This window comes from Mytilus trossulus, chromosome 1, assembly GCF_036588685.1.
Source record: "Mytilus trossulus isolate FHL-02 chromosome 1, PNRI_Mtr1.1.1.hap1, whole genome shotgun sequence".
Classification (NCBI taxonomy): Eukaryota; Metazoa; Mollusca; class Bivalvia; order Mytilida; family Mytilidae; genus Mytilus; species Mytilus trossulus.
The window spans coordinates 45,769,782-45,792,292 of record NC_086373.1 but is presented as its reverse complement, the minus strand read 5'-3'; the positions used below and the strand labels follow the sequence as shown (position 1 = coordinate 45,792,292).

Here is a 22,511-nt window from a genome sequence, read left to right as displayed (position 1 = left end):
TTTTCTTGAGTTAATTTGATACTTGGATGTATGTTGTTGGCATGAGTGATGAATGTATCTCAATCCTCATCACTTTATTCCATTTCATATCCACATCATCTATAAATCTAAACCAGGAAAGCAGTTTTTCGATGGAAGATTCAATGAGCTGTTTTTCTAATTTGCCAATAAATATGTTGGCATATGATGGAGCCATTTTGGTGCCCATAGCAGATCCATTAACTTGCAAATAATGATCTCAGAAATTCACATGACCAAATTCTACCTGAAGAAATTTTTAGTTCAAATATGCAATATATTTTTAATTACCCAAACTGAAGGTTGTTTAGCTTTCTTTTTCCCATCCCCGTCTCCTTTCTCTTCTTTGCTGCCCTGAAAAACAATTTATGTGAAATATACCTTTGGATATGATTTAAACAATAAATATTAGTATGACATTTGCTGCTTGTATAAATGACAGTATTGAGATTCATGATAATTCTGCCTTTATTATTTACTCAAAGTTTAACAGGAAAATTTTACTAAATGAAACAATCAATCTTATGTAAACTGAGTTGTGAACTTTATTAATTTGTAGTAAAATAAGACCCAGATTTCTTTAGTTTTGATGATAAAACATGTGAAGGCAGCTATCAATTAATGTTAAATAATGGAAAATTGGTATTTGGAACTTATTTGACCTACTGAACAAAAAATCTACAAAGGTTTTCTTCATCCCAAGCCAAGGGACATAATTAATACAACTTAGGTGATTGTTTGGCATATTGTTAAAAAGAAATAACCTGTAAATAAATTGATGCTTGACCTTTGACCTAATAACCATTAAATCATTATAAGTCTTTTTCATCTAATTAACCAAGTTTGATAAAGTTTCACAAATGGTTCAAAAGATAACAACAATTTTGCCCAAATTTTAGTTTATTAATAGCTGCTGTAACATTGATTAATCAATGTATTGGCCACAAAATAATTCCAGAGGGCATTATCAAGCGTATTTTGGTAAAAGTTTTGGACAAATGGGTCATAAAATAAAAGCTGAAGTCTTAAGGACACGGTTGTGGTGACTGTGCTATGTGTGAAGATTTATAATTTTCTGCATTTCAAAGTATAGAGGAAAATTATTGTACTAACGGTTCTTTCAATATATGTATGGACACGTGATATTAATTGAAGTATCACGTGAATGGTCATTTTTCGCGGGTTAACTTCCCTATCAGACCATTCTCTCGCCAACTTCGAACTGAAGTTCAGATTTAATGTTGGTTCATTATTGTTTGATTTTTTCTTGTTTTTGTTCTATATATTGGTATTTTTGTTTGCTATTACACATTTTGATGATATTTTGTTTACGTAAACATAAGCTTACTTTCAGTATTGTCCAAGTACACCTCTCGAGACGATCTTCCGAGCATTAGGGTTTGGACACAGGTTTGCATATCGACTAAGGTAACTTGGTTGTTGGTTTTTCCTGACTGGCGGGTTCGTTTATGATGGAGTCAATGTTTTCATTTCGTATTGAAAGCATTGTTTATATGTATATAGATATTATTTGCATAAAATATTCTGTTTGTTATGATAGATTATAAAAAAATCCGGTGTCCTTCTAGTCTTGTGGGCGATCGGCAATTATAAATTTTGTTTGATACATTTATTGTTATAAATAGGTATAGTGTGTACGTATATATAAGGACATGTTGTAGGAAAGTTGATTTGCATGGGGGCAGTTTTAAATTTTGTAAACAATTTTCATAACTATTTTAATCATTGACAATGTGATAAAAACATGAAAAGCATGAAAAAATTTGCACATGACAGCACTGAACACAATGCATATTTCATATACACGTACAGGAAGGAATCAATGACCATCTTTATTGATGGCTATTGTCCTTGTTTGGAACCACAGCTCTAGTGTGTTTTTCATTTTAGGGAAGAAATGCACACATAGAATCTGTACATTGAAAATAGCAATAACTCATACAAGTAGTCTGTTAAGTTTGGGGAGACATGAAATTGGAAGATCTTGACAATACAAGCATTTTGCTGCTGTCGCTTATCTATTAAGTTTTCAAGATTGTCCACCATTACTTGTTCTATTTTAACCCACAATGACTATGTTGTTTGGTTAGCAGGCAAAGAAAAAAAATCAAAACCTGTTAGACTGATATACTGGTCCTAAGAATTCTGAGAATATCTTTTCTAAAGTTTACTCCAATAATGTTAAGTAATATCAATAGAAAACATATATAAATATTACAACAACTAGAACACACCCGTGATTTAATTAAAGTATATAACTATGCGCAAGCCTTATTTTAGTATTAGTATTGTCATCTGTTAAAGTCATGCCGATTATAAGATACACAGTTTTTCTCTGCTTTCAAGTCTTTCTGTTTGAACCCGTCGAACTGGAACTTATCAATTATTGGTAATATTAATTATTTGGAAAACAAAAGGTCCTGGAATGGAGTATTTTTTAATCAACAGCATTGTCCTATATAAGTTATAAGTAAAGTTGAATTCTTTGTCTCGCTGTTTTACGTCATGCCCACTAACAAATTGAAAACTGTACCGCCTTATTTTTAGTCCAGATTTTTAGTATTCGTATTGTTATCTTAGAAAGTCTAACTGATTAAAATACTACAATAGGTAACAATTTGACAATTTAGTAGTGTCAACCTGGGAACAGTATATCTTTATATATATGTTCCTGTGTCAACCCTGTGGTTATGACCCGTGTATATAGCATATTAATCCTGAATACAACGTTTGGTGGTGCGCCTGTCAGGTGCGGAACGTACAGATAAGGTAATAGGTAACAGGTGAATATACTATTGGTATCGGTAGCGGACTCGACCCGGAACTTCTTCATTATTGGCAATATTAATTACGTGGAAAACAAAAGGGCCTGGAGTGGTGTAATTTTTAACCACACCTTTGTACTATATTAGTTATATATAAAGTTGAATTATGTGATTCGTCGTTTTTACGTGATGACGGCTGACAAATTGGACCTCGTAATTTTAGTATTATAGATACCTTGCTTTCTGTATCATCAGATTGTTTTTTACTCTTCTGTTCACTAGGTTGTTTGGCTTTATACACCCAAAGTTCTGATTTTTCCACTAAATTTCTTAATTCATCTAAATCTGTTTTAATTTGTTTATAATTTTCTACATCACTGCTAGTTACCAGAAGCTGAACCTTAAATTAAGATAACATCATTTTAATTAAATATCAAAATAGCCTAATGTATAATAATTGCTCTTAAATTGACAAAAACTCAATAGAAATTGTTTTCTTTTGCGTGTCTTTCACAATAGTTTTGATTGATTGATGGTTGCTTAACGTCTTTCACAATAGTTAGACAATAAGATATATATCAAGACTGAACCTAAACAGAATATAAACATTTTTTCAAAACTTGAACTGTCACTCACAAAGCAGTAAGGGCTCTATATAACAGAAAACTTAAATGAGTACACAGATAATTTAACCATTGTTTGAATTAATCTTTCATAATAAAATATGGACAGCAAGAATATTTTTGTCCAAACAAATCAATGAAAAAAAAATAAGCTATTAGTTTGAAACAATATGGTCAAAGGTTACTCCCATTCTTTTCCTGTGAATTTCATTAAGCTGCAGACTTCTAAAAGAACATCCCCTTCAATTAAAAAAAATAAGTTTGCAGGTGAGACAAAAAATTAAGTCTATTTTATCAGGAGAATATGGGTAAAGTCTTTTTAATTTTTTGATCTGGATACCGTCTCTTGGTCAAAGAAAAGCTTTTATCAAAATTTCATAAAAATCCATAACGGTTTGACTGAGTTCTTGATGTAAAAAAAACTTTAACCACACAGTAAATCTAAATGTGGCTTTTACTGCCTAATGAATGTAGGATCGCTATGTTTCACTTTCGTGACATCAATGTTAAAGGCTTGACAAAAATCATTCAAGACTCTTTTTTTTCAAACAGTTACCTGTTTAAATGCTTGTAAAACTTCTTGCCTTTGGCTAAAATGTCTAAATAACAGTTGCAATGCCCCAGACACTAATGTTGGATAGTTATGCATAACCAAGTTCAACAGAACTCTTAGAAACATCTTTCCTCCTTGTCCATCTAAATCCAGATCCTGGGTTTCTGCACTAAAATAAAATAAAACAATTCATAGAGTTCCATTTAGAATATTTTGTCGTACAATAACTATAATTTCTTAAAAACTAATAGAAGTACAATGTATAGTTTATCTCCCCAATCTGAAGTAATTGTATCAAATTTTGACATTTTGTTTTAGATTTTTTGTTATTAGCATTTGCCGTTTCTAAAGGGCTAGATATTTCAGTTAAAAAAAATATCATATACATGACATACTGTATAGTCTACTGCTGAGGAGCATATGTCAACAGTGAGGTGAAGACTATGAAACAAGTGCTCCAATCTTAATTAACTAGGATTGTCGGATTTTCCTGCCTTTTATCCAAGGTTCTCAATGGTCACTGTTGCTTCCTTCTCCATAAAAAACAGATAGCCACATTGCAGAAAAAGGTGCTAAAAGTGGTGTTTAAACCCATCCAATCAATCAATCAATTATATGAAGACAATATATTTTATATTGTAACGAAAACTGGGCGGTCAGGCCTTAGTGTTAAACTATAAATGTGTAACCCTTAGTGTGTTGCTATAAGAATGTGTTTTATAACAATGTATAAGTATATATATGAACTAAAGTTATAACTGGCGACCCTTCTTTGGTAGCGTGGTACTCTGGTATCCAGGTACTTTGTGGTTTTCTGGTAGATCTAAGGTTGGTTCTGTATAGGTTTTTGTAAAATAACTCTTGGTGTTTGAAAGAATAACAGACTCGTTAAATAAAAATCAACTTGTATTTACTTTAAGATGCATTAAATATCAACAATACATACAAGGTCATGTTTTTCTCTGGCTATTTATGACGTCTTTACACTAAATCCATTGTATGTTGGATGTGTACGGATTGAGTGTTTAGTTTTAGAGGCATGATTTTTTTATTAGTTGTTAGTAGCTTTGAACTAGCTGTCAGATAACTGCGAGTACTCTCAGATCTGTTCATTGTGTCTTTTTGTGTTGGGATGTATAAGTACCCGGCCACGTCCACTTGTATTTTTTGTCTATCTGATGAGTTAGGCCTTTTTCAACTGATTTTTATAGTTCTTTCTTATGTTGTACTGTTATACCACTGTCCCAGGTTAGGGGGAGGGTTGGGATCCCCCTAACATGTTTAACCCCGCCACATTATTTATGAATGTGCCTGTCCCAAGTCAGGAGCCTGTAATTCAGTGGTTGTCGTTTGTTTATGTGTTACATATTTGTTTTTCGTTCATTTTTTACATAAATGAGGCCGTTAGTTTTCTCGTTTGAATTGTTTTACATTGTCTTATCGAGTCCTTTTATAGCTGACTGTGCAATATGGGCTTTGCTCATTGTTGAAGGTCGTACGGTGACCTATAGTTGTTAATGTTTGTGTCATTTTGGTCTTTTGTGGATAGTTGTCTCATTGGCAAATCATACCACATCTTCTTTTTTATATACAAATAGTATAGCTTTTAAAAGTATTCTAGTCTAACAAATAAATACTTTATTAACTTAGAATATCTTGAATTAAAGAAAAATGGATAGCGGAAATATATATACCCGAAAGTTTACTAACTATCGTTTGGTAATCGGCAAATGGTAAATCAAATTCAATGTCAAAAGATAACGTTTCTCTCGAGAAGTTATTCTTTAAATGCAACTTGTTAAAGGGATAATTCACGATTTTTCACTTTTCATCTTATTATGTTCATAATACCATCAAAAACATATTCACCAAGTTTTATATCGATATGAAAAGTAATAAAGAAGAAAATTGGGAATTATTAATTTTATTTTTTGAAACTTCCCGACTTGTGTGATGACGTGGTTTAAGTCTTTGAGCATGCCGGGGGTGAAATAAATCTCATTTAAGTCTTGTTCGTTAACCATCTAATAACGCTATTTAAGCGCATCAACGACTTTCGGTGTAGCTATTAACCAACAAAAAGTAAGTGATAGCCATGCAACTTTTAAAATTAGATTGTAGGATTTATGTGTGGATTTTTTATACGAATTCTAGTAATTAAAGTAGATAATACAATAGAACATTTTTATGATTTTTTTCTTCAAATACTTTAAACAAACATATGAAACTGACACGATCGATAGTGTATTTAAAAATACATGTTTGTATTCTGAACTTTTTGCTTCATTCCAGCAAACATTTTCACTTGCTTGTACTGTGGAAATAAAATGTGTATTAATTTGTGACACTTATTGAATGTTGAATGCGTAGTTAAACTCAAGGTAATTAAAAGATTAGCATTATGTAATTCTAATCTTTTGATCTTCATTCAGTGACATCTAGGCGTCACGGTTCACCATTTCAGGTGTGAACAACATTTCGTATGAATGATATACGGGAGTCAGTTATAGTTTTAGACACAGAAATGTAAGAAAAAGAATTAAAATGAATTTACGGGAGAAATAAGGTCGCACAATAACTGGATAGCTGTTGTATATTTTTATATATTTTGCATAAGCTCACTTTTAAATGAATTATGACTTCTGATTACTTTTGTAACAATAAAATACTGAATTATTTTAATTGAATAAATTTATAAATAAAAATAGCCTTCTAAACACGAGTGTATGAACTAAAAATTGTACTTTTTTAAATTAGAATCGGCAACCTTTAATATTTCAAACAGATTCCAATTATATAATTTAGTCCATCCAAAGCGATCTTTATTTACCTATTTAGGAATTAATGTTCTCATCAAAATATTTTTAATCTCACAACGCATGAATACTTCAGCTATTTGAAAAAAAAGATGTTTTAAAAAATTGACAGGAAATTTAAGGATCCTCTTGGAATGGAATCGAATAATTACGAATAGATATTCTTTTCAAATGGGAAAAACATCAATCAAATTTATTCATAATCAGGAGCGTCCTTATTAAAATAGTCTTCTTATCACAACGTATAATACTTTAGCTATTTGACCAATGATGTTAAAAAAAAAAAGACAACAAATTTAATGTCATCTTAATTTCCCTATTTTTGAATGTAGTTATAAGTCTGTTCAACTGGCAAGAATACCCCTAAAGCGGACAAGCAGTTTATTCTTTAAATTGCTGTCATTGAATATCAAGAAAGAAATTAATTTGAAACTTTAATACTCAACAGTTTTCCTAGAAATATTCACATCCCTTGGGGTTTATTAGTGTACATCCAGTTGCATATTTTATATGAATGTCGGAACAATTGTGATGATGTCAAATTTCTTCCTTTATTCGAGAACTATCTAATTGATATATAAATTTGTGATTTTACTATGTTCATAACGTCGATGAACCGAAGCAAGTTATATATCGACCTGTATTTAAATCAAATTGGTCCTCTTCTTCTTCTTCTTCTTTTGGTATGCAATAGTCTATCGAATCGATGATTACATACTGTTGGCATACGTGGACTAATCTATTTACAAAACTGTTACCCCAATTTATACAAAATGTATGTTTCTTTCTTATGTTCAATGTATACATGTATATATTTTAGATTGCGATATAGCTCTGTAACTTTCTATCCAGGCGTAGAAACGAGTCATCGTTTTTTTTTAAAATCAATATTACTGGTATGTTCCAATTTGTCCTTTACTATTGACAACGAGTATATATTACATTTTCCCAAATTAAACCTTGGAAAAAATATGTAAATAGATTTTTATTTCATCAAATCTTTTTTTTTTGGTATTATTTATATTTTTATAAATAATATTCTTTACACCAGTAATGTTATTTATAAACAAGCGTATGAGTTTAGTTATGACTAGTATATTATATCACTTTCGGACACGCAAGGCAGAGATGATTATTATACACCTGATAGTTCAAAATGGAGAGTTATTAGTTATCGGCCATGTACACTGATCAATACCTACAGAAGTGAAACGATGCATGAACTTGCAAGCCGGACAGGAAATCGCTTGAATACCTGGACGTGTCACCTCACACCCCTCACAATACCTTTGGGAGTAATACCTTTAGCCATGCTTGTGATCAGATGAGGGAAGATCCAAATTTATTTGAATAAAATTTATTACTTAAGAATTATAAACGAATTAGATTTTCGAAAACAATTTTCACGGAACACTTATTTATGATTTGAACTTCGACTTTTTAACTAATTCCAATATTAACAGTTTAAAAATAACAGACTATGGATATCTAAAAAAAATAAGAACATTTTCCGTATTAAGTTGGCTAGTCAGATAAAACAACCATACGATTGACAAGATATCGACACGCAATTACCACTACATCGGTCACTGTAGTTTTCATCCTTTGTGGTTTATAGACATATCATGATTTTTAATCGGAGAAGATGACAAAATGGCGGAAGGCAGAGAATTGATACTCTAAATTTAAAATCGATGGTGATCTCTTATCTAGCGGATTAAAACTTTAATATCTATAAATTTGAGCATTTCTATACAGAATGGACATAATATCAATTTTTGAGCGAAGTTTCACTTTAAGGAACTAACAAGCCCACATTATCCGAAAATAGTCTGCTTACTAGTTAGTCTGGAAAATCAGGTTTCGGTACGTGTATATTAAAATCGCTTGGAATTAGTGTGTGTTACTCGCCCAGGGTAAAGTCGTACTGAAGTTTTATACTTAGTTAAACCAATCTTCCGATTTGGTTTACCTTTTACCATTTTGGCTTACAATTTACCTAAATCACCTTATCCAGAGCAACGTCATGTATTGTATGTCATTTGAAGTAAACAATTCACAGGTGTTCCGATTGTAAAAACATAGACAAGAATAATAAAAAGTTAACAATGTTTAAACATAGTCATACAAGAAATATATAATAAGAACAGTCAAATAATGGTAAGGTTCAATTAACATCATTACACAATTTTAGGGAAAACAAGGTCCATTTCAAGGAACCCCCATTTCGTTACAATATTTAAGATTAATATCTTTTTCTTAAGTTATTATCAGGTGCTATTATAAATACCCCTATTCTACTTTTCATTATACAAAAAGTATTGGAAACAAGTTCATCAAAATATTGAAGATCTAATATACCTTAAATACATGGACTAAAACATGTATTTAAAAATCTAAAAACTGAGTCTCCGACCTGCATGTCATATATCTTTTTACCAGACTAGGCAGAAATAAAAATACTTACCTCCCATCAAAAATCCCTTCTGCATGTGTACTGATTGCCTCCAAATCTAAACCTGAAATATAACTAATTGTCAACCTTTTCCTTGTAACAAATGTCATAATATATTTTCAAATAAGCATCACTTTTTATATGATCTTTTCCAGGCAAAAAGCTTTCATTTTAGAAAATTTATCATATAACACACTTTCTTTAAACCAAAAATAAATAACTTTGAAAAGTTCCTTTAAAAACCAAAACTATTAAGTAAAACTAAAAATCATTAACACTGATTGTTATTCTGAATGTTAAAATTGATTGTATTTTTATATAAGCATGAGCATGCATGCTGAACTATATCTCTCTATTTACTTATCATGATCGAAGTTGAAAGTAATATGAAGGTTTTTACTACAAAAAACACATAAACTTAACAATATCAATATAATTCCATGAAAATAAGATCCAGGTCAGATGAACACAACTATACAGATTATAGCTTATATTACCTGAGAATAAGATAAAAAAAAAATGTTTTTTGTTTGTTTATAACAATGACCAATGAAAAAGAATGTGAAGGTCAGATGTATTTAACTTATTTTTTATAGTATCTGAAAAACAGACTTGACCACAAAAACTAAACCTTCCATGAATGCAGTGGAGTGTAAAGTCAAGTGAACCTGTTCTTAAGCACCTGCTATGAGCAAGGTTTGACTCAAAACTTTTGTGTAGACAGGCTAGTACATGTAACATGTAATATTGTACAGGAACTTCTCAAGACTCACGGCAGGAGAGGCCCTTCTTAACTGTGAATATGCACATTAAAATGTGACAGACATAAATAATGTGAATTCTGGACCCTTCTCATTTAGTGAAGATTTTCTTTTTTTAATTCCACGCAACCCTATGTCTCTACTGCGATTGTTGTGTGTAAAAGTGTAATGTTGACTTAAAAAGTGAGTCCATTTATCAGTAAAATACAGAATTAAAAATATATCAAACTTTGTCTTTAGAAGCTATTTCTTGGTCTTGAAGATTAGCTTCTGTTCAAGTTTCATAACAATCCATAAATGTCTACTAATGTATCATGTCAAAAGTTTAATCAAAGATTGTCTGTAACTGTTAAATGTAAAAAATCTGAGTCCATCTACCAGAAAAATACTGAAAATGAAAAAAATAAAATATTTCTTAATACTTGCTTCAGACAATATCTTAAATCATAAATTAAATCAAAGTATTAAAGAAGTGAACATCGGAAGAACGCAAATTCAGGTGGACGGTCTTAGAAAAAACATCATATATCTTTACCTGAAAGTTAGGTATAGGTACATAGATATGTTTTTTTTTGGAAAGTTCTTGTGTGGATGATGAATTATAAATGACAGGGAATTCTACCTTACCATAAAAATTATTATATTGTAGTAATATAATAATTTGTTATTAGTATAATCTGGTATGCTGTTATATGTTATATAAATATTGAACAGTTATATATACAGCAGATCATCTCTCGAGATATTCCTTCGCATGCTTTTACACAAATTTTTGGTATTCATGATTTCTTACTGATATGTATATTTGAAATGATACAAAAACATTTTCCTGATTCTTACATATCTATAATACCTTTTTTGCAATTTATTTAGACATCAATAACTTTGTCAAATCTTCATGGAATTTTATGAAATTTGGACAAAAGCTTGTTTATGACCCATTGACAGTATGTAGTACACAACATTTAGTTTATATTTTAAGCACAACACAAATCAAACCCACTGATAGAAGCATCAGGCTTTGTTTCTGTCTGTTGTTCAATTTGGCCTTTGAAGATTGATAAAATCCAAGTCAAACGATAGTCCATACGAACATACATTAAATACTGAAACATACAATATTATTCATTGTCAAATGCCTTGGATGCAAGAAAACTAAAACTATAAAACAAATGCTATATTAATCTTTAAAGACTGCATGCTTATTCTGATTAAAGTGGGAAAAAGTCTTGGATGCAAGCCTACATAACAGAAGTCTTGTTTGTTTAAGTACATATCAGGAAATTTTACCTAAAATTCAATATGTTTACAGATTCCGTTGCTGGAAATAAAATCTATGGGAAAAAATACAGTTTGAGCCTCCAAGCAAAGCTTAAGATAAGATGGTCAAACAAAAAATTTAGGTGAAAAGGACCAAAAGAATGCTAAAGGTAAAATATCAAATATCTACAAATTGGTATAATAGGACATAATGGGTCATATTTCAAGTTCCTGAAGCAAAACGTAGATCAAGGTGACCACAAGGACGTGGCATCGTTTGGTACTAAGTGTTGTAAATTCAGATACTTTTGCAATGTTTTTATCATTGTGGAATGGTGACACAATATGTTAAGTAAAATTAGTACACCCATTTTAAATTTTGATAGCAACATTTATATGCACTTTTTCTAAAAAAATCTTAACAATAAATCTTGCATTTCTGTTCATTGTTTATCAACTATAAATTCATGCAAAAATTTCTGACTATACAGTAAAAAATACTGTGGAAGTACTTTTATTCTGTTCTATTACTAGTATTTCGCTCAACAGTCCATTGCTGATAATAACTTCACCAGATAAAACTGAATGAGAATGTGATATGATAACTTCCAACTAAGGTTTATTTATGGAAAATCTTGGTGAATAATAAATATGCAATTCACTTATGAATTTTTTGTTGTTGTTTAAACAGATAAAATGTTACATAATGTTAGGCAACTTTTAGTTAAAAGAGATTTTCTTACCAGTTAGTATCACGGATTAAATGATGATTTAAATCAGTATGATCAACCAACACCAATAAGACTGTCTTGAAATATTATAATTCAGAACTCATGGTATTAACAAGCATGCAAGTGAAGGAAGAAAGCAGATCACAAGAAAATTAGCAAGATCTTTAATACATGCATCCTATTAATTAATCAACTAAATGTGAAGACAAAATGAAAGCTATATATCCCAGCAAGAAAGGGTGAATTACCATTGTCAGTGTCCTTGATGGAATTGTTTTCATCAAATTCATGTTTGAAAATCGACAAAAGGCAAGTGATACGATAGTCCAACCGTACATCTAAAATAAACTGCAAAATAATATTACAACACTTACATTTCAATTCAAAAACTAGAGAAAAATAAATATAATGTGGTAACAACAGCAAACTTTAGGAATAAATGTTTTAAATAAACTGAATAGGAAACAAGAAAAAGAGTACTATCGTAAAATATTTGATACATTGCCTTCTTCTTAATAAAAATGACATACATATCTTACAATTTAACCTAATTTTCCATTATTAATGTTCACTGATATTAAACTGATTATAGTAACATACATAACTTCTATCTAAAATGGGAGTTGCAAAATATGGGTTTAGACATTTCGCTCACAATTTAAAGATCTTTGCTATGATATGGACACTTGATAACATAAGACATATGTATACACGGTATGACACATCCTGGTCTTCTACCTTATGATAAATAAATATTTTACAAATAGTAAGCATCTCTGCTGCAAGAATAGCATTCTTATGCCTTGCATTCTGCCACTATCAAGGCAGTTAAACTATAAAAATTGAATGGCTATCAGAGTGCCAATCAATTCTTTTTAAGCAAAGCATGCATGCACAAGATTAACACGATAAAGTGGATTTCGAACCTTATTTTAGCCAATCTCAGAAGTTTTGAAATACAAATCAGAAATAAAGCCCAGAACCAGATTTAATCTACAACTGCCTTTTTCTGTCTTATATTCTTATCAAACTTTTAACTTTTCCAATAAGGCTTTTTTGCATTATCAACTCATAAAATCTCCTGAAATCAGTATCTTAAAGGTTAAAAGAAAGAAATCATCAACTTCTAATCCACTAGAAACTATCATCCTGATTTCAGCTACAAATAAACATTTTTTTTTTACTTTTTAAACCATAATTTTGTTACTGATAATGTTGGTTATCATAGAATATTAAATACTAACTTTTTTTTACGTTTTGAAGGAACTATTATGTTGCTATGCAATAATGTCCATTACTATCATCAGTTTAATACATAGGATGTTAATATATCAAAGGCTGCACTCCTTGTCATTTACATATATACCTTTAAAATTTCTATGATTTTTAACTTTGTGTCCATGACAACTGTATCTACTTCTTCTTCTGACTTTTTTGGTGAAATAACTTCTGATATCATGGACTTATCCTGATCTAAAAAAATAATACCAAAATACACTTTCAAAACTATACCTATAATATGTTCTGTAAAACTAACTGACAATATACTGAAATCTACAAAAGCTACTTTTACTCCTCCACTTGTCTTCAATAACCCATTACATTCTAGATAGTGTATGAATCACAAGTTTTAATCACACTTAACAAAACTGATGAATATATATTTTCTACAGTAATATGAAGTTTTTTTTTTGCAAAATTATAAGTAAACTTTTGTACCACCAAAAATACACTTATTATGGAAACAATGTCTACCTGTCTATCCTACAATAATCTGATGCAGGTTACTGATTTGTTCATACATGTATAAAATCCTGTGAGTTACCCTCACATCATAGGCCTGTTATAAAGGTGTCTAATACTGCTCAAAGGATAAGATTATACTGCAATCAAATGCTTATATTTTAGATTTTAGAGTAACAGAGTATACCAAGATAAATTTACAGTAGTTTTGACATTGCTGTTGCTGTTGACCTTTAATCTTTATAAAATTCCTATGCTCTATGAAGTCAAGTCATCTGTTATTAAAGGAATGACTAATATTTTTTCTGTCTATGAAGAAATAACATAAAAAAATTTGGTGCATATTGAATAACGTGCATAGCGGGTTATTTAACAGTGTGCACCATATTTTTTATGTTATTTCAAATAGACAGAAAAATGTTTACAGTCGTTTCTTATAATTTAATTCTAAATTCCATTTTAAACCGTAGAAAACCATGAAAAAACGTTGATGACATCACGGTCAAATGACTAAATTATGACTATGGGCTGATAACAAAATAACGTCAGCCAATCAGAAGATGTGTTACATCCAAAATTAAATTATAATGGATTAAAATATACATCAATTTGCTTCCAAAATGTCAATTCTTTATAAGTGTCATGGAGAGCTCTTTCAAATAAAGGTAAGAATTTCCCCCTCATGTAGTTTAATAGCAAAAATTTTCTGGAAGTAAAGAGAAACTTGATCACTGAGTTGTTACTCTTCTGAGGCAAAAATCATCAAAAGATCAGCAGTCATTAGAAAAAAAAGTCAGAACAAGTGTATTTTTCATGAAATTTCTTTTTGAAGTACATGCCTGTAAATCTGCATTATGAAAAGTTGATCTGTAAGTCAACATTGTACACTTATACATCAATGATAAGAACATACATAAGTCCTGATCACTGTTTAACTTTAGAGGTAAAGATTGAAGTTTATTAGGTAACACTTTATTCTGATTGCTTCTTGTTATTGATGTTTTACGCCTCTTTTAAGCGCCCCTTTCAGGCTATTTCATGAAGGCCATTTTTATTGGTGGGAGAAAACCATTGACCTTCCATAGGAAAGCTGACAATCCTAGCCAATTTATATTTAAGTCGACTGCACCTGCAGAAGCTGGGTTCGAACTCACAACCTCAGTATTGACTGGCTAGTGATTACAGTAGCAGAACTACTTAGACCACTTGGCCACCGAGGATCCTCACTTTATTCTGAACCAATGAATTGTGGAGGCATAATTTTAAAAAAAATAATGTAGAAACCAAAATTGCTCTGGCAACACTAAGGTAAATATCAGGTCAATTCACATGAATCAAGCTGTTTCAACCAAGGAATATTTAAACAGTACTGAGAAGCTATAGGAAAATTAACTAAAACTTGATGGTTGTTCTAGTTCTCTTACCTTCACCTGTTGCAGTAGCCATAGCAACAGGAGTTATATGTTTCTCAGGTACATAATCTAAGATACTAAGCAGTGTTTTCGTCAGTCTCAATAAATCACTAAAGGAGTAAAACCCAAAATAGATCAGTTGTTTGGCCAAATTCACAACCTACAATAAGAAAACACAAATATTTATTTGTTGAAGTCAAAGAAACAGTGAGTAAACACACTTGATAATAAATAATATTTATACAATTTTTGATAGTTTCACAGTTGTTATACTGTAAATTCAGAAATTTTTGCGTGCATTTATTATTGCGATTTTGTCAGTTTAGACTTATGCGATTTTAATTTTTATGATTTTGAAAAATTAATCTGTTTAATTCATATAAAATATTCAAAATGCGAGTTTAAATTATTGCGTTTACATCTTTGTGGCATTTTTCGCAATAATAAAAACCTCGCATTAATTTCTGAATTTACAGTATACAAAACAATAGAAATACTTGTGTAAAGGTAGAATATCAGTAGTAGAGGGTTAAATTGTGTGTACTCTTATCAGATTTTTGGCAATTCTTTTAGCATGCACATCTAATTCCTGAATCCCGAAGAGCAGAAAGTTTGGCAATAACTTTGAAGACTGGCTTTGATTGCTGATAAAATTGATGTAAATGTAAAGTGATCATTGAGCACTTGGAAAACCCGGCAATACAACTTTCTTTGTGAGGACACTTAAGTAATTTAGGTGTCCTATGCAATGGAGAAAAATTGCGTTCCTCTTTGGTTGACATTCCAAAGGAACATACAGCAGACCTTTGAACATTTAGGATTTCCTCCTTAGAAAAAGTTGTGGAGTAAATAGAATTGTCATATCTAATTCCATTACCAAAAAAATGTAATGTAATTCATACACATGAATAATGTTGTTCCAGGCTTTACTTACAGGGACAATAACATATCTATGACAGCAGTAGGTCAGGTGCTTACCAACATTTGGACCTTTAGTTTAAACAAACATGTATTTATCTATTGTGGATTGGGAAATAAGTTATTGCAACTTATATTAATCTCTTTCCAATTTGTAGGTGCCAGTGCTACATTTGGGTCTTTAAAGATGGATGTAACATGTGAATTCATAAACTCGTTCAGTTTTTTAATTCTAATATGTATCAATGACCTGACAGTCTTAACCCATTTGGAAAGGGTATCTAAGTCTCCTTTTTCATGTTTACCTCAATACTGTGCATTATCCATGACTAAATCCATCAATATTTTGATGTGTTTCCAATTGATGGATTTAGGCTCATAATATTTTGAGCTTTTGAATTAAAACATTTTGCAGAGAAATGTTGTTAACAATATTCAGATTTTGTACACTAATAATGTACACAGGTACAAGTATTTTGAATTTAATCTATGCATGGTTTTAAAACTATTTGGATTATATTTCACATGGCATAAATGTTAGTTGATAATATGGAGTACTGTTGCATATATACTTCTATACATTCAAATCAAATGACTATACAATTTTGAGAATGTTACCTCAAATGTGAGTTTATTTTGTTTCATATCTGAAAATGACCATTTCTCTTCTACAACTTTAGTTAAATAGTCTTCAACAAACATTATGGTCTGTGAAAATCTTGGCTTAACCTTTTCTTTTTCTGGATCTTTGCTGACATTTGATTCATAGCTGGAAAAAAATCAAAGATTGACATTAGTTTATTAATTCTTTCTCTTCTAATATACACAACAATTGAACATATATAAACATTCTAGATGAAGTCAATTCTGCAAGATTTTACAATGATTAAATAATGAACACTGTGGTATTTTCCTTCCATTTGCACTTTTGTTATACACCACAATCATGAAATGACAGAACCTACAGAGAAACAGTGAAGATCCAAAAAGCCAAAGCCTTTTGACTCAAACATGCTGAGCACAGCTTCCATCCATAACAAAGAAAATTATATATATATATATGTGTTACAGGCATTTTCTTAATTTAGGCATTTTGTAAAATGACTGAATTTTCAGGCAATTTATAAAATGCCTTACCGTGACAGGCACTATACATAATGACTAAAAATACCTTTTGTAAAATGACTGAAATTTTTAAACAAAATTCGACAAATTGCCTGTTCAGTTTCAGGCAATTTGTAGAAGAACAATATCATTGAGGTGCATATGACAAAGAGGATAAAAACATAATATCTTGCAAAGAAAATAACTAATGGTTTGGTAGAATTAATCTATCACCCAAAAACTAGCTGAGAAGGTGTGTATATCATATGATATGTTCTTTTTATTGAAACTACGTCAAGTACGTACTCACTCTAATCCTCTACACTCTGTATTTCAGATACAAGTAGTGAATCAATGATTATTTTGTCAAAATGGCAAAATTGTTCTTTCATAAGAGCAAACTTTAAAATCAGATTTCTAGAAAATCAAGAGCATAGTTAAAAACAGTAAAATGAAACATATGGAGAAGAGAACAAGAGGCTCTCAAGAGCCTGAATCGCTCACCTTAATTTTTTTTGGTTTATTATATATAAAATCTTTCATCAATGATTATTTTGGCTTTTCAATTTATTTAAATGTTCTTTGAATCGTCCTATTTTCTTCAAAAGCAAAAAAAAAATCATTTTCTCCTATGTTCTATTTTAGCCATAGGAGCTATGTTTCTTTACATACAAGGAAATAAAATATAAAATTTATACTAGATACTCTGAAACTCATTTAGCCTAAGTTTGGCTGAAATTGATACAGCAGTTTCAAAGGAGAAGATTTTTTAAAGTAAGTCAACATGATGAACAAATTGTGAAAAAAGTCTTTAAAGGGCAATAACTCCTTAAGGGGTCAATTGACAATTTTGGTCAAATTGACTTATTTGTAGATCTTACTTTGCTGAACATTATTGCTGTTTACAGTTTATCTCTATCTATAATAATATTCAAGATAATAACCAAAAACAGTAAAATTTCCTTAAAATTACCAATTTAGGGGCAGCAACCCAACAATGGGTTGTCTGATTCATCTGAAAATTTCAGGGCAGATAGATCCTGACCCTGATAAACAATTTTACCCCATGTCAGATTTGCTCTAAATGCTTTGGTTTTACCCCTGTGTTCTATTTTAAGCCATGGCGGCCATCTTGGTTGGTTGCCCGGGTCAAAAAACACAAATCTTAAACTAGATACATCAATGATGATTGTGGCCAAGTTTGGTTTAATTTGGCCCAGTAGTTTCAGAGGAGAAGATTTTTGTAAAAGTTAACGACAAACGCTGGACGCCAAGTGATGAGAAAAGCTCACTTGGCCCTGAGCTAAAAATTAGCTATTTCCTAAGTTAAAAAGGGGCATTACTCTCACTGCCTGAATTGGAACTCTGTCTTGGAGTTTTAGTTTTTTAGCACATTGTAAGAGTTTCATAAAATTTGCATGAGGCAAACTTAAGAAAGAGAGCGAAAAACAAAAATAAGACAAATGGAAGGACGAACAGAAAAACACAGTCAAAGGTAACATCTAATGCCTACCATTGACTATGATGAAGGCATACAAATTAAGTATTTTAAAAGTAAACAAAAATTGTATTGGCAGGAACATTAGTATGCTTTTAATTATACATACCTTATGCATACCCATACAAGGTATGGTATAAAACCTGATTTTATTGAAAACAAGTTTTTAATCATTAGACTCTGATTTTTGTATTTTTGAACTGAAGAAATAGTAAGGGTTCACAATCAATTTGTATGCTAATGAACATTTGAGGGACATTGGTAAGTTTGTGTATATCAAAGTCAAATTGGGCTAAGTCTTCAAACTTCATGTAAACATTTACAACTTCAAAATCTTACAATTTAAATTTTTTAGTAAACTGTAAAACATTGCATGTTAGTCTTCAGTGGAGACTGATTGCCTGCCTTCTTTCTTCCATAAATAGTCGCCTATTTGCATTTGTACCTGGTAGTCTGTTTTAAAGGTAATTTATTCTGATAAAAAGCAAATTGAGGCTCAACTGGTACATAGATATAAGAAGATGTGGTATGAGTGCCAATGAGACATGTAATAATGTTTCTGTGGAAGTTACATTGACATATTCATTGAGTTATTATTTTAAGGCTATGAGAAACCAAACTAGAGGCTCTAAAAAGCCTGTGTCGCTCACCTTGGTCTATGTGCATATCAAACAATGGACACATAAATTCATGACAAATTGTGTTTTGGTGATGGTATTGTGTTTGTAGATATTACCTTACTGAACATTCTTGTAGCTACAATTATCTCTATCTATAATGAACTTGGCCCAGTAATTATAGTGGAAAATATCTTCTAAAAATTCACAAAAATTTATGAAAATTGTTAAAAATTTACTATAAAGGGCAACTCCTTAAAGGGTCATTTGAAAATTTTGGTCATGTTTGACTTTATTGTAGTTCTTTCTTTGCTGAACATTATTGCTGTTCACAGTTTATCTCTCTCTATATAATAATAATATTCAAGATAATAACCAAAAACTGCAAAATTTTATTTAAAATTACTAATTTCAGGGTAGAAACCTAAGACCCAACATGGGGTTGTCTGATTTGTCTGAAAATTTCAGGGCAGATAGATTGTGATCTGATAAACAATTTAATCCCTTGTCAGATTTGCTCTAAATGTTTTGGTTTCAGAGATATAAGCCAAAATCTACATGTCACCCCTATGTACTATTTTTAGATATGGCGGCCATCTTGGTTAGTTGGACGGGTCACGCAACACAATTTTAAACTAAACATCCCACAGATGATTGTGGCCAAGTTTGGTTAAATTTGGCTCTGTTGTTTCAGAGGAGAAGATTTTTTGTAAAGAATACTAATTTTTTTGAAAAATGGTTAAAAATTGACTATAAAGGGCAATAACTCCTTAAGGGGTCAACTGACAATTTTGGTCATGTTGACTTATTTGTAGATCTTACTTTGCTGAACATTATTGCTTTTATCAGTTTATCTCCATTCATAATAATATTCAAAATAATAACCAAAAGCTGCAAAATTTTCCTTAAAATTACTAATTTGGTGGCAGCAACCCAACAACGGTTGTTGGATTTGTCTGAAAATTTCAGGGCAGATAGATCTTGACCTAATAGACAATTTTACCTTGTCAGATTTGCTCTAAATGCTTTGGTTTCAGAGTTATAAGCCAAAATCTACATTTTACCCCTATGTTCTATTTTTAGCCATGGCAGCTATCTTGGTTGGTTTGCCAGGTCACGACACACATTTTTTTAACTAGATACCCCAATGATGATTGTGGCCAAGTTTCGTTAAATTTGGCCCAGCAGTTTCAGAGGAGAAGATTTTTGTAAAAGTTAACGACGATGGACGACGACAACGGACGCCAAGTGATGAGAAAAGGGAGCTCATGTCAATAAATATAAACAATTCATTAAAGTTTTACGCAAATTGGTTAATATGTTTTGAGTTAATGTCCAACATGTTGACAACGGACAGAAGGACAAGGGTATACCATATAATACGTCTCGTAAACAGGCGTATTAAAATAAGATGTTTAACCTTTTTTAACTTATTTTTCGATTTGTTCTTATGTTGAGCTGCTACACCACTGTCCAATGTTGGGGAGGAATGAGCTCTTGCAAACATGTTTAACACCACCACATTCTGTAAATCAAACTCAAGTCATGCTCATAAACTCAATGGACTCATGCAGACTTATCAAATGCTATGTCTAATAATATTTTGTCAAGGAGTTACATACTTCTCACTGCTAGCTGTATGTACATCATACCTATACAAGATAACACCACAAAAACTGGTATTAATTCTTTACTGTTTAGATGAAGTCATTAAAGATCATTTAACAAAACACAATTGTCAGACTAAAATCTTATCCTAGATATTCTGCAGTAAATCACTGAATATAGCTTAATATCAAAACAACTTTCTCAAATAACATACAGTTAATAATGCAAAATTTTCATTCTAAACAAAGCATGAAAGTAAATAAAAGCTAATGTGAATGACAATTTATCATAAGAATATTTAATACAGTTAACTCTTATAGGACATCATATATCCTTTAGATCATGCATTATAGACAATATAAATTTGATTGTGATACCAAAATTTCAGACGATATTAATTTGATTGTATCAAAGCAAAAGAAATATTACAGTGTTCGTCCATTAAAATCTCACCTTCTTTCTAACACTAAGTATGATTGGACAAGGTAAGATCCAATTACACATTTATAACATTTTGTATACAAGTGGCTCCAAAGAGCATGATTATTTAATTACACAAAATGTTTGCATAACATTGTCAACAATTTTTTCATGACATTTAACAGCAAAATCTAATTTGGTGTAAATTAGTCACTCACTAATATTAATGTTTTGAGATGTTTCTAACATTGAAAGACATACAAATCAAATTTTTGTTTTTGCATTGTCTGTAAGTGCACTGTTTGAATGCCCTCAACAAAAGTCAGACAATAATATCACTACAATAACATTCTAATGTCTTGTTAACTACTGTGGACAAATACTTTCATTATACTTCGTGAATTTCATATTAACCAGGACAAAACTGTCCTGATCAGACCGATGTAAAAACTTCTGTAAAGCACAATGACATGGTATTTTACAAGGCAAAATTTACCCTATCCATGAGGATATATACTAAGTTTCTTTGAGAGAAAACATAAATTCTATATTGCAGATTTATTCTGATAGTATCATGTTTAAAGCTCTATTAAAATAAGATCCTAATTCATAAATGAAACCCTAAGTGTTCTATTTGGGCTAAAATTTGAAGTATCGTATATTGTGTTGATTTTGCAAAAAAACAATCAATATGTATGTGAAATGTTCATAATGTATAGAATTTAAAATATCATGAACAATCATTGAAATTTTACAGTCAGTTGAAAATATAAATTAAATTTTTGTATATGAAATGAAACAAGAATGTGTCCCAAGTACACCGATGCCACAGCCACACTATCATTTTCTATGTTCAGTAGACCGTGAAAATAGGATAAAATCTCTAAATTGGCATTAAATTAGATAGATCATATCAAATGGGAACATGCCTACTAAGTTTCAAGTTGATTGGACTTCAACTTCATCAATAACTACCTCGACCAAAAACTTGAACCTGAAGCAGGACAGACAGCTGGACAAACGAAAGGACGACCAAACGGACGGACAGACTGACGGACGAAGGGACGCACAGTCCAGAAAACATAATGCCATTAAATGGGGCATAAAAAAATATGTTTTTACTTATTTTTAAATAAAAAAATGAAACACATATCAAATAAATATTAACAACAGTTGTTCATGAGGATA

At 30.9% G+C, this 22,511-nt stretch overlaps 1 protein-coding gene across 5 annotated transcripts in view; it reads right to left on the bottom strand.

Annotated features, from left to right (window-relative positions):
• LOC134725567 (inositol 1,4,5-trisphosphate receptor type 1-like) overlaps positions 1-22,511 on the bottom strand; it is a 248,363-nt gene that overhangs the window by 107,368 nt on the left and 118,484 nt on the right. For all 5 annotated transcript variants that reach the window (XM_063589500.1, XM_063589516.1, XM_063589525.1 and 2 more), the window contains 8 exons: positions 16,695-16,845; positions 15,171-15,318; positions 13,370-13,476; positions 12,252-12,351; positions 9,264-9,315; positions 3,984-4,149; positions 3,040-3,204; positions 310-372 (listed from right to left, as the gene is read on the bottom strand). In XM_063589500.1, the coding sequence (XP_063445570.1) occupies positions 310-372; positions 3,040-3,204; positions 3,984-4,149; positions 9,264-9,315; positions 12,252-12,351; positions 13,370-13,476; positions 15,171-15,318; positions 16,695-16,845 (952 nt within the window). The remainder of the gene's footprint in view (positions 1-309; positions 373-3,039; positions 3,205-3,983; positions 4,150-9,263; positions 9,316-12,251; positions 12,352-13,369; positions 13,477-15,170; positions 15,319-16,694; positions 16,846-22,511) is intronic.